This window comes from Ahaetulla prasina, chromosome 13 (assembly GCF_028640845.1).
Source record: "Ahaetulla prasina isolate Xishuangbanna chromosome 13, ASM2864084v1, whole genome shotgun sequence".
Taxonomy (NCBI): Eukaryota; Metazoa; Chordata; class Lepidosauria; order Squamata; family Colubridae; genus Ahaetulla; species Ahaetulla prasina.
The window spans coordinates 20845836-20858251 of NC_080551.1; the positions used below are offsets into that span (position 1 = coordinate 20845836).

Genomic DNA, 12416 nt, shown 5'->3' on the forward strand with positions numbered 1-12416 from the left:
TCAGAGACTGCCAGAAAGCAGATCCTTTATATAGGCCATGGGGTGTGGCTCCATGACTCAGCACTCATTAAGGCCTGCCCCTCCCTTCCTTCTGTTGCCTCCGCCTATCCAATCTTCTGATGCGAGGGTCACTCCAATCAGCTGTTGGTAATAAACCCTCCTCAGGCTCACATGCTGTGGAGGAGGGGGAGGGGTCTAGCTGCTCCGTTTGCCTGGGCATGGAGTCAGGCCTGGGGCCGGGAGATGCTCCTTCTTCTGCAGTTTGTCTGGGCATGGAGCCAGGACTGGGGCTGGGAGGCATACATTCCTCCGTGTTCGGGAGCAGATAAGAAGGCCCCGGCTGCTCTGAGGGCGGGCAAGACACAACACACGGTTGTAAGACATTCACTTGGAAGGGGGTGGTTGACTTGTCTCCTTGGATTAGTATTTCTCAATCTTGGCCACTTGAAAATGTGCGGACTTCAGTTCCCAGGATTCTCCAGCCAAGGTTGAGAAACGCTGGTCTATGGAAACCTGTGTATTGTTTGAGCAGACCTCCATAGATCTGGGATGGATTTCAACTGTGCACAAGCTGCTTGCTGATGCCACCTACTTGCTGTGTCCCAGTCCCAACTAGGTAGTAATAAACTGAGTCAGTGGAAAAACAAACTTTATTCGAACAGCTGGGAATTACTTCATTCCCAGCGTCGTTCAACTCAAAGTAAAACAAATGCCTCCCAACACAAATTCCTCAGTTATCTCACAAACCTTAGTCCAATTAGGCAAACTGCCAAAGGCCCTTCCTGGCAAATGTCCAGAAGCCACAAAAACAAAGATGTAGATGAAGCAGAAGATGAAGCAGAAGATGCAGCTACAATGTTGTTTTCTTGCAAAGCTCAAACGCAGATGCTGGTCTGTTTTAAGCCTTATGGGAGGGGCCAATCATCTCTTGGCCCTACTCCTGAGTTTTCCTCTTTGCTTGAGCTGCTCTTGCCTTCTGGCAGCTCTTCTCATCCGTGCATTAGGAACAGGCTCCTCCTGTTCCTCTGCCTCACTACTATCAGTGTCTGGAGGCTCTGGAGTCCGCACATCACTTCCCGATGGACCTGGCCTCACTTCAGCCTTATCGCTGTCCGACTCCATTGCCAGCTCCGTAGGCTGCTGAAAGACCACAACATCTACTCCTCACAGCATCTGTGCTAGTGGTAATGGGCTTGGGACATGTAACTGGAGCTCCTGTTGGGAAAGAGACTAATCAAGTTCTTGGATAGCTTCTCTTGATAACGAATCTGGAGCAGAGAGAGCAAGTCAGATCCTATTTCATTCTCTTGGACCACGTCACTCCTCTGATCATTGGCCAGCATAATTGCTAAAAAAGTATGGATGGCAAACCAGCTGGCACTTCTTCTTTCTCCAGCTTCAGGGCTGCTTTCTGTGGCCTCCTTATTGTGATGGGTCAGCGGCCACTGATTTCCCAAGGGATGAGATGGGTGGTGCAGGAAGCATTGCATCACAAGGACTCATGTGCCAGATCCGTGCCTGGGAGAGCTGGTGAATTTAAATTCTGGCCCCATTCTTTGGATTTGGGGATGAGGGCAAAAGTCAGGAATGGAGCTTTGTGCCTTGCATGTAAGTCATTCTGGGTTTGATCCAGGGGTGAAATGCTCCCGGTTCGGACCGGATCGCACAATCCGGTAGCAATGGGGGGGGCGGGTAGTTCGGAGAACCGGTAGCAAAAATCCCTGCCCACCACCACCACCGCTCACACCTCGCTGTTCCTCTTCTCTGTCCCTGAAGCTCTCGGTGGTGATATAGCTGCAAACGGCCTTAAATGACTCCTGCACTACAGCTGATCAGCGCCGTAGGCGGCTAGTAGACCGGTGCCTCTATTTTTAAAGAAGGTTCGCCGGTGCACTTCCAAGTTTTGTATACCTGATTATTTTTAGTATTTATTATTATTGGCCATGCCCATTCAGTCACCTGACCACCAAGCCATGCCCATCAATTAAGCCACGCCCACAGAACCGGTAGGGAAAATTTTTAGATTTCACCCCTGGTTTGATCCATGGAGAACTACTGGTAGGACAGTCTCCATCTCCATCTCCAATTCTATCTCCATCTCCACCTCCATCCCCACCCCACTTGTGACCGAAGCCCAAGTGGTGATTACCAAGCACAATTCAGTCCTGAACAAAGTTGTTTTATTAAAACAGCTGAGAATTCATTCATTCTCAGCTTAGTCCAAAACAAGGTGTGGTCTTACTCAGGCTTTATAGAGTTGGTATTAGTACCTCCCTTGATCTTGATTGTATCCCTCTGTTAATGCAACTTAGGATGTGAGCTCATGTAAGCTCATGCTTTTCAGAGATGGACTTCTCTTCCCACCTGAAGCTTCAGTTGGTGCAAGCTGGACCGCAATGGGAGGTGGGTCCTTTTAATTTTGCAGGGAGAAGACAGTTCTTGAGATAGACAATCCCTCCCTTGAGCTTGGCCCTCTATGCATAGAGCGCACAGGACCCCTTTTGGCTCAGAAGCCAGCAGTCATGCAGATGGTATGATATCATTGTCCTGAAAAGGCATCTGCTGACCAAAGGCACTTAAAGGACACAAGAGGCCTATGATGCAACCCTTGTTGCTTTGGCCCAATGGAAACTTTGGGTTCAGTTTACAGGCTGTGACGTGTGGTTCTCTAGGGAGAGACTGGCCTTCCACCAAGTGTCTGTTTTTTAACCTCGGACTTAAATCCACCAAAGCGGCCTCACTTCCTAGAACGGTGGAGATGTTCTCATCTCCTGCCTATGTTGAGGCTGAGAAGGAGAGATCACCTGATTCCACTGCTCTACAAGTCCTGCTTGGAAACAGGCAGGGGTGAAACCCAGCAGGCTCTGACAGGTTCTGGAGAACCGGTTGCAGAAACTTTGAGCAGTTCAGAGAACCGGCAAATGCCACCTCTGGCTGGCCCCAGAGTGGGGTGGGAATGGAGATTTTGCAGTATCGTTCCTCCAGGAGTGGGGACGGAATGGAGATTTTGCAGTATCCTTCCCCCAGGAGTGGGGTGGGAATGGGGATTTTGCAGTATCCTTCCCCTGAAGTGGGGTGGGAATGGAGACTTTGTGGTATCCTTCCCTTGCCATGCCCACTGAGCCACGCCCACCAAGCCACACCCACAGAACCGGTAGTAAAAAAATTTGGATTTCACCACTGGAAATAGGTGTTGGTTTTTTTCCTCTAGGGAATGTGAAATTGGCAATTTCTCTTCCTGGTTTGAATGAAGGAGATTACCTTTCATGGGTTATTATTGCATCAGGCGAAGTCCTTCTGCGGCTGTGTTCACACAAGAGACTTAATCTCGGTGCTGATTGAATGCGCACCGAGAACAAACTAATCCAAACGCATTATAAGCATTCCCAATGTTGGCCATCATTTTGCCAAAAAAATTAAAAATGTAAGGCTTCAAACTTTCCCTTGAACTTCTTGTCCTGTCTGTTAACAGTTGCCCTAATTGATGATATGAATTAATTGCAATTTTGTGATTTTGATCCTTTTAAAAGTTAGTTTTCTATTTCATTGAAGTTGTTTGTAAGGTTTGCGCAAACCACTTCGACATTTCGTTTCAATGAAAGTTGATAGAGCAGTATTGGAAGTACATGAAAAGTCCAACTTAGTGAAATCCCTCTTAACCTTGGTTGGTAAACCTGGTTTTGGAGACCTTCCTTCCTTCCTTCCTTCCTTCCTTCCTTCCTTCCTTCCTTCCTTCCTTCCTTCCTTCCTTTAAAAAAAATCTTTGTGCATATCTAATGTGTTGAAATTGCAATTCCCAGAATCCCTAGCTAGCAATTCTGGGAAAAGGCTTTCTCAATATGCATGGGATGCTTGCATTTGGGAGGCATTACGTTGGAGAAGCCTATTCAACAGTTTCTTGCTCATATTCTCAGCATGCTTAATAGATTCGGGTCTCCCTTTCCGTGGCTGGACCGGAAGTATCAGTTTTCAACATCCCTTGTTTCCCCCCCCCTCCCCAATCTAAATTGACCTTCCTGTTGCGTCCAAAGTCAATACATAACAGGCCAACTTGTTTAAGCTGGTCTTGCAGGCAAAAGACTGTTGTTTCCATGTTTGTTTTGGAACGAGATCTTGTTTCTCCAGCACGAATGCTCCTTGATTCTGCTAATGTGTAACGTCCTCATCAGGATACCCACTGCCAGAGGTGACCTGGTACAAAGATAACGAAGAGATGGATCGATACTGTGGATTGCCGAAATATGAGATTTTGCGACATGGGAACCGGCATACCCTGAAGTTATACAAGTAAGGAAGGAGGGGAGCGCCTATCTCTTGGGTGACACCCATTCACCAGCTGTCTCTGGGGAGGGGAGAGGAAAAGCCCGCGTATTGTTCGGTTAAGCTCAGAATGATATCGTTCGTAGACCATCTGTCCAAACGTCTACCGTTTCCTAAGCACAAGGTCAAATGCTCTGTTACAAACAAGCAGATGATTCCAGTTATTCTAAGAAAGGCGGCCTTGCAAGCCATGGGGATTTAGCAGCCTAATTTCTTGTCTCCTGGCCAGGTTGGAAGGGTGCCCTGGAAGGCCAAAAAGCATTATTCTACAAAGCAGGGGAGGATAACTGATTCTTTGGTAAGGGTGCAAAAGAAGAGACGTTGCTTCGGTGGCAGGGAGGACAGTTCTGGCAAGAGGGTGATTGATCAGTCAAACAACATGACCACTCTGCTGGGTTTGACCCAAAGGACCATCTCTCCCAAAGGTCCCATGAACAGGTTTGGAGAACAATCAGATCTCTTCCCCTATTTCCCCAGGAAATTGAGATGGCCTCTCTAAATTCGATGTGGCGTCCTTGACTAGTTGACCGTTGGTAGATTCTGCCTGTTGGGTGGTGCTTAAATTGTCCTTTCGGGACATCGACACCAGTTTTCTCCATCCTGTACACTTTCTAAATATGTGGTCTTTATAGGGAATGTATCTATTTGGATTGATAAAGAGCCTTTGTCATGGCCAGTGTCTCATCATCTGTAGGAGAAGAGCAGGTAGAACAGGAGATAGAGTTAAATGAGTCATTAGCCTGGAGTCGTTATGTTCCCACAAATGGTGGGAAGTCCAATCCCGTCTGAATTCCATGGTGCCAATTTAGTGTTGAACTTAGGCTAGAGCAGGGCTGTCAAACTAGCACATCTAAATTGTATTAAAGTAACCAAAATATCTTTGCAGTCCCAAGGCACGTCACAACTTTTGAGCAACCCTAGTGTTGGAAATTGGAAGTCAAAAAATTTGACACGCCCTGCCAGTGGACCAGCTGCTGTTGTTCCACCTGAGTTTACCCGCTTGAAATTCAAGAGATAATACAACTATCTCTTGAATTTTAAGCGGTTGGACTCAGGTGGAATGATCTCATGAGAACTTTTCACGATCTAGTGCTCTAGAGCAGGGGTCTCCAACCTTGGCAACTTTAAGCCTGGAGGACTTCAACTCCCAGAATTCCCCAGCCAGCTGGGAGTTGAAGTCCTCCAGACTTAAAGTTGCCAAGGTTGGAGACCCCTCCTCTAGAGATATGTGTAACTTTGCTGTTCTCTTTCAGAGTCCAGATTCCCACAGTTATGGCCATCTTAATTGGGAGGTTCTGGGAACTGAACCCTGATATTGCTGGAGAGCATCAAGAAGGTTGTCCATTACTCATAGCAAGTTCAACTCTCTGTGTCCAGGGTTCTCTCATGGTTGGTGTTTCTTTTTTACTCACAGGTGTCAAGAGGAAGATGCAGCTATTTACCAGGCTTCGGCAAGAAACAACAAGGGCATTGTGTCATGCTCTGGGGTCCTGGAGGTCGGAACCATGACGGAGTACAAAATTCACCAACGGTGGTTTGCCAAGATCAAGAGGAATGCCGAAGCCAAGCTGTATGAGATAGAGCAGAGCAGGAAGCGAGGGAAGGAGAACGTGGAGATGGAACAGCTGAGACGAGTCAGCCCAGACAGGTTCCAGAGGAAGAGACGGTTGACGGGGGATGTGGGGATGCGTTCGGGCGCCTCCCTCTGGGACCAGGAGGAAGTGGCCAAGGTGCGGATCCCAGATGGGAAGGCCTGTTTTGGGGAAGATGAGAAGGCCAAGAACAGAGAGGCCTCTCTGACTGCCCCCGCCCTGTTCCCCAATGACTTCATAGCAGGACATCTGGAAACGAAAGGGGCCACCACCAACGGGGATGCTTCTCTGGAGAGCGGGGAGGAAAATGGAGAAAGGAACGATGACGGCTTCCTTCAATATATTTACGAGACGGTGGGAATTGTGACCAAGGAATTTTCGGCGAAGAAGAAAAAGAAAGAGGAAGATAAGGCAGCTCCACCGAATGTAAGCCAAGGTGTTTCCCAGCTAGAGGATGGCACGCAACCAAGGAGGAAGGTCTCCATGCAGAAGGAGGCTGTGCCTGCTGTGTCATCCCCAAAAGTCGCATCTCCTATAGTCAACGGAAGGCCAGTGGAAACCCAACCCCAAGAAGAGCCCCTGCTGCGTTCCTCATCTTCCAAACCTGAGATGCATTTTTCATTGAAAGAGATGTATTATGACGCTGGAGCAAAGCCTAAAGCGGAGAAGAAAGTGCCGGAAAGTAAGGCGAGGGCTGTGGAGAAGACCTTTCCTACCAGAGACCTTTCCAATGTGAAGGACACTCTCCCGACAACTGTTCAAGCTTTGAAAAAGGCCAAGGCAGAAGAAGAAAGAAATGAAACCCTAGCCAGGCAGAAATCTCGGGGAGTGGAGATAAAGCACGGCAAAATGGAAGCCTCCGGGACAGGCAGGGAATCGAAACTCCAACAATTTCATCATCCCAGGCAGGCAGTGGAACCCACGACAGAGATCCTGATGGGACCTAAGGTGGAACGTCCAAGCAGCAGGGCCCCGGAAAGCCATGTTCTGCAGCCAGGTCAAGGTGGTCCGCCAAGAGTTGGAAGCCCACCTCTCTTTCCAGAGGAGAAGGAAGAGGAAGTCCTTCTCATCTGCGAAACGGACTTGCTGGACTCTGCTCTCCCTGAAGCCGAGCCAGACTTGCAGCTCCCAGAGGCTGGACCTGTGGATTTGCCCCTGCCTTTGCAGGAAGCGAGGCGAGCCCTTACCCCAGTAGCCTTGGAGGAAAAGCAGTTGCCTGATCCAGGGCCTTCTGAGGTACTGTAAGTTCTATTTTTCTTCTTGGGTGAGGCTGACCTCATGCAAAATGCTTGCCAACCAGCTCTACAGCAACTGCCCGAATCCTGCCCGCTATTTATAGCAGGGACATGCAGGAGCTGGCAGGCCAGGGAAAGATGAAAGAGTGGTCTCCTGGAGGGCCAGGACCGATCCCTGGCTTTGAAACAACCAGAACAGATAGCTGGCTTCCTCAGTTCTTCAGTAGCTGGCGACCAGATGGGCCAGGTAAAGGCGTAGAGAGAGGGTGAAGGCCAGCTTTGGTGTGCATGTGGGCCAGTATTAGAAGATTGGATTAGATTAGAATTCTTTATTGGCCAAGTGTGATTGGACGCACAAGGAATTTTGTCTTCGGTGCATAGGCTTTCAGTGTACATAAAAGAAAAGATACGTTCATCAAGAATCATAAGGTACAACACTTAGTGATAGTCATAGGAATAGAATAGAATAGAATAGAATAGAATAGAATAGAATTACAATAGAATAGAATAGAATTCTTTATTGGCCAAGTGTGATTGGACGCAGAAGGAATTTGTCTTCAGTGCATAGGCTCTCAGTGTACATAAAAGAAAAGATACGTTCATCAAGAATCATAAGGTACAACACTTAGTGATAGTCATAGGGTACAAATAAACAATCGAATCCTACTAGGAAACAATCAATATAAATCGTAAGGATACCAGCAATAAGGTTACAGTCATACTCTCGTAAGCGGGAGGAGATGGATGATAGGAATGATGAGAAGATTAATAGCAACGCAGCCTTAGTGAATAGTTTGACAGTGTTGAGGGAATTATTTGTTTAGCAGAGTGATGGCGTTCGGGGGGGAAAACTGTCCTTGTGTCTAGTCCAGGGGTCAACAACCCGCGGCTCTGGAGCCGCATGTGGCTTTTTCATCCTTCTGCTGCAACTCCCTGTCACCAGTCGGCTCCACAATTGATAGGGCTTTCGGTTAGGACAGGTACAGAAAAAAAGATGCCATGCTAGGAGGAGATTCTATGGTGGGGGAACCGACTTCCAGTTAGCAGAGGAAAAATGACGCCACGCTAGGAGGAGACTATGATGGGGGAACTGGACCTCCAGTCGGCTCCAGAATTGAACAGGGGCCTCCGGTTAGGACCTTTGTGGCTCTTTGAGTGTTTAAGGTTGCCGACCCCCGGTCTAGTTGTTCTGGTGTGCAGTGGAGTCAGTACTCAAAGCTTTACTCTTGACTTCTCAACCAGCATGTTCACCGTGCCTGCTCAGCCCAGCCTCAGCTGTCTCTGACACTCAGCAGCCTGCTTCACCCGGCATCTATTTCCATCGCTTTGATGCACGTTTTTTCCATACGATTCTGCCGTAGGGAAAAATGGCGGGTGGGTGGCTGTGCATGCATTAGTCACCCTGGAGTTTCCTAACGCGGGGGTCTCACGGGGCAAGGTTCACGCTCCTGACTGTCTAGGCATCCAAAGATCTTAACCGAGGCGTGGAATGTTTGCGCAGGTGGGCCTTCGTGGTGTTTCAAGCAACCTGCCGGAGCAGGCGTGGGAGGCGTGTAGGTGGACTACTTTTGGACGTGGAAAACTGAAGCTGCAGAAGGAGGCTTGTCTCGTGTTTCTATAAGATGCAGGATTTCCTTCCTGGGGAACTCCAGATCCCCACAGGGGGGTTGGGGACGGGGGGGAGGTTGGCAGACCTCTGGAATGTGAACAGATGCTGCTGTTTGTCCTGAGTTAGATAATTGGCCCATCTGTTCGAGGCCAATTGGGTAGATGTCTGGCTTTGGAATGTCCTTTGTTTTCAGTTTCAGAATTTGGTTCCCAAACTTCTTTAAACCAAGAAAGAAAAAGGAGAAGAGGCAAGTAAGTAAAAACCCTTCTCCACTGACTACAGGTAGTCCTCAACTTACGGCCACAGCCGAGCCCAACGCTTGGGTTGCTAAGTGAGGCATTTGTTCAGTTGAGTTTTGCTCGATTTTACGACCTTTCTGGCCACAGTGCTTGAGTGAATCACTGCATCAACAGAGGGAGAGACTCAAGATCATGTGAAGTGTTAATACCACTTTATAATGGCTTGGTAAGGCCACACTTGGAATACTGCATCCAGTTTTGGCCATCTTAATGTAAAAAAGACGTTGAGACTCTAGAAAGAGTGCAGAGAAGAGCAACAAAGAGGATTAGGGGACTGGAGGCTAAAACATATGAAGAACGGTTGCAAAAACTGGGTATGTCTAGTCTGATGAAAAGAAGGACTAGGGGAGACACGATAGCAGCCTTCCAATATTTCAGGGGCTGCCACAAAGAAGAGGGAGTCGGGCTGTTCTCCAAAGCACCTGAGGTTAGAACAAGAAGCAATGGGTGGAAACTGATCAAAGAAAGAAGCAACTTAGAACTAAGGAGAAATTTCCTGACAGTTAGAACAATTAATAAGCGGAACGACTTGCCTTCAGAAGTTGTGAATGCTCCAACACTGGAAATTTTTAAGAAAATGTTGGATAACCATCTGACTGAGATGGTGTAGGGTTTCCTGCCTGGGCAGAGGGTTGGACTAGAAGACCTCCAAGGTCCCTTCCAACTCTGTTGTTCTGTTCTATCCTATCCTATCCTATCCTATCCTATCCTATCCTATCCTATCCTATCCTATCCTATCCTATCCTATCCTATCCTATCCTATCCTATCCTGCAGTTGTTCAGTTAGTTAGTTAGGTTCATGAATCTGGCTTCCCCATTGACTTGGCTTGTCAGAAGGGTTGCAAAAGGGGACCCTGGGACGGGACACTGCAACCGTCATAACTATGAGTCCGTTGCCAAGCATCTGAATTTTGATCACGTGACCCTGGGGATGCTGCAGCGGTCGTAAGTATTTCCCTTCCCTTCCCTTCCCTTCTCCTCCCCTCCTCTCCTCCCCTCTCCTCTCTTCCCCTCCCCTCTGCACTTCCCTTTATTTCCCTTCCCTTCCTCTCCTCCCCTCCCCTCCCCTCCCCTCTGCCCTTCCTTATTTCCCTTCCTTCCTTCCTCTCTCCTCTCCTCCCTCCTCCTCTCCTCTGCCCTTCCTTATTTCCCTTCCTTCCTCTCCCTCCTCCCTCCTCCTCTCCTCTGCCCTTCCTTATTTCCCTTCCTCTCTCCTCCCTCCTCCCTCTGCCCTTCCTTATTTTCCTTCCTTCCTTCCTTTCCTCCTCCTTCCAGTCCCTCCTCATCCCTCCCTCCTCCCTCCTCCCTCCTCCCTTTATTTTCCTTCCTTCCTTCCTTCCCTCTTCCTTTCTTTTCCTTTCCTCTTCCCTTCCCTCCTCCCTCCTCCGTTTACTTCCTTCCTTTCCTCTTCCTTCCTTCCTTTCCTCTTCCCTTCCTCCTCCCTCCTCCCTCCCTCTCCTCTGCCCTTCCCTTTATTTCCCTTCCTCTCTCCTCCCTCCTCCCTCTGCCCTTCCTTATTTCCCTTCCTTCCTCTCCCTCCTCCCTCCTCCCTCTCCTCTGCCCTTCCCTTTATTTCCCTTCCTTCCTCCTCCTCCTCCCTCCTCCCTCCCTCTGCCCTTCCCTTTATTTTCCTTCCTTCCTTCCTTCCTTTCCTCCCTCCTTCCAGTCCCTCCCTCATCCCTCCCTCCTCCCTCCTCCCTCCTCCCTTTATTTTCCTGCCCTTCCCTTCCCTCTTCCTTTCTTTTCCTTTCCCTCTTTCCCCTTCCCTCCTCCCTCCTCCGTTTACTTCCCTTCCCTTTCCTCTTCCCTTCCTTTCTTTCTTATTATCCTTTGTCTTATTTTCCTTTAACTTTTTAATACTTTTATTGTATGGAAAAACTCTAATTAAAATGGATAATTAATCCAAGAAGCACGTCACCCTCCCTCTCGCCCAGGAAGAGTTTGCTTTGGTAGAGTGGTATTTGAGCAGGCTTCAGCGGAGCCCCTGACCCTGCGGAGGGAGTTTTCCTTTGGCTTCTTTCTTCTTATCGCCCCCTTCAAGCAGCTTTTAGCACCTGGGTGTGTTCTGGTGATTGGACTGCAGTCTCTTTGGAATTTGTCTGGCCCGTCACCATTTTAGGAGATGCAGGAGAGCTTCAGCGTTTGATGAAGACCTGAAGCTAAGAATGGGAACAGGCAAAACCATGAAAGGGAGAGCTAATTCCAGGCTTCGGACATTTTTGTCCATTTCCAGCAAAAAGCCCATAAAGGGTTTCCAGTCATTTATCAAAGTAGTTGTTCTTCCTTTTCTAATCAAACACCTAGGCTTAAAACACAAAAGTCTGCTATTAAAGGGATTATTCCTAGTTACATTAGACTTCGCGATGCTCGTTCCTGAGTCGATGCACAAAGAATTGCGTGAGCGACATTTGTGTAAAGCAGCCAAAGACGCCCAAAAGTTATTGGATGCCTTTCATTGGAAGAGAAAAGGATTTTGTATTAATAGAGAAACTGCAGAGGAGGTAGAACCAGTGGTGAAATACATTTTTTTTACTACCGGTTTCTGTAGGCGTGGCTTGGTGGGCGTGGTGTGGCTTGGTGGGCATGGCTTGGTGGGCATGGCAGGAGAAGGATACTGCAAAATCTCCATTCCCTCCCCACTCTGGAACCAGCATTTGCTGGTTCTCCAAAGTATTCAAAATTTCTGCTGCCGGTTCTCTGAACTGTGCATAATTTCTGCTACCGGTTCTCCAGAACCTGTCAGAACCTGCTGGATTTCACCCCTGGGTAGAATGCTGCACGGTTTGGCAAGTTACCAACTGATTCAGTTGCCGAATAATATATCGCTGATTTGTGAGGATGTTCTAACCTAGCACAGTAATTCCCAGCAGCTAAAGTGCAAAATTGTCCAGATACTTAAATTGCAGTGACCTCGTACCTTTAACTGAGATTTGTGCAACCCCAAATAAAAGCTTGGCGGCTTTATTCATGCATTTATTCAATAAAACTGGGCTTAGTTTTAACCTGGGTTAGTTTTTTGCGGGCATAGCAGGTTGGTCAAACCCAGCTGGTCAGTTTACCATTAAATATAGTGTGCAAACCAGGGGGGAAAAAAAGGATTAATGCAGTGCCTTATATGTGAGTGTGTTTTGTGCAAGCCAAGTCTTCATGTGTGCTTCTAAGCCATGTGCTCAACAGAGGGCTTAGATGTCATGGCTTGCTTGTTCGTGATCCGTCCATCAGCTTAAGAGTTGTCAGCAAGGTTAATTTGGGTTCTTGGAACCAAATGTTAAAGAGAAAAAGGTTATTAAAGGGCTTTGGGGAATGCCGACCATTCCCCACTGAACTTGGAGAGGGAAAGCATAATTCTCTCTTTCTGCTG

The 12416-nt window shown here is 48.1% G+C and overlaps 1 protein-coding gene across 3 annotated transcripts in view; it reads left to right on the plus strand.

Annotated features, from left to right (window-relative positions):
* The window catches only part of ALPK3 (alpha kinase 3), a 43940-nt gene that overhangs the window by 15651 nt on the left and 15873 nt on the right, over positions 1 to 12416 (plus strand). For all 3 annotated transcript variants that reach the window (XM_058156210.1, XM_058156212.1, XM_058156211.1), the window contains 2 exons: positions 4170 to 4287; positions 5735 to 7148. In XM_058156210.1, coding sequence (XP_058012193.1) covers positions 4170 to 4287; positions 5735 to 7148 — 1532 coding nt within the window. The remainder of the gene's footprint in view (positions 1 to 4169; positions 4288 to 5734; positions 7149 to 12416) is intronic.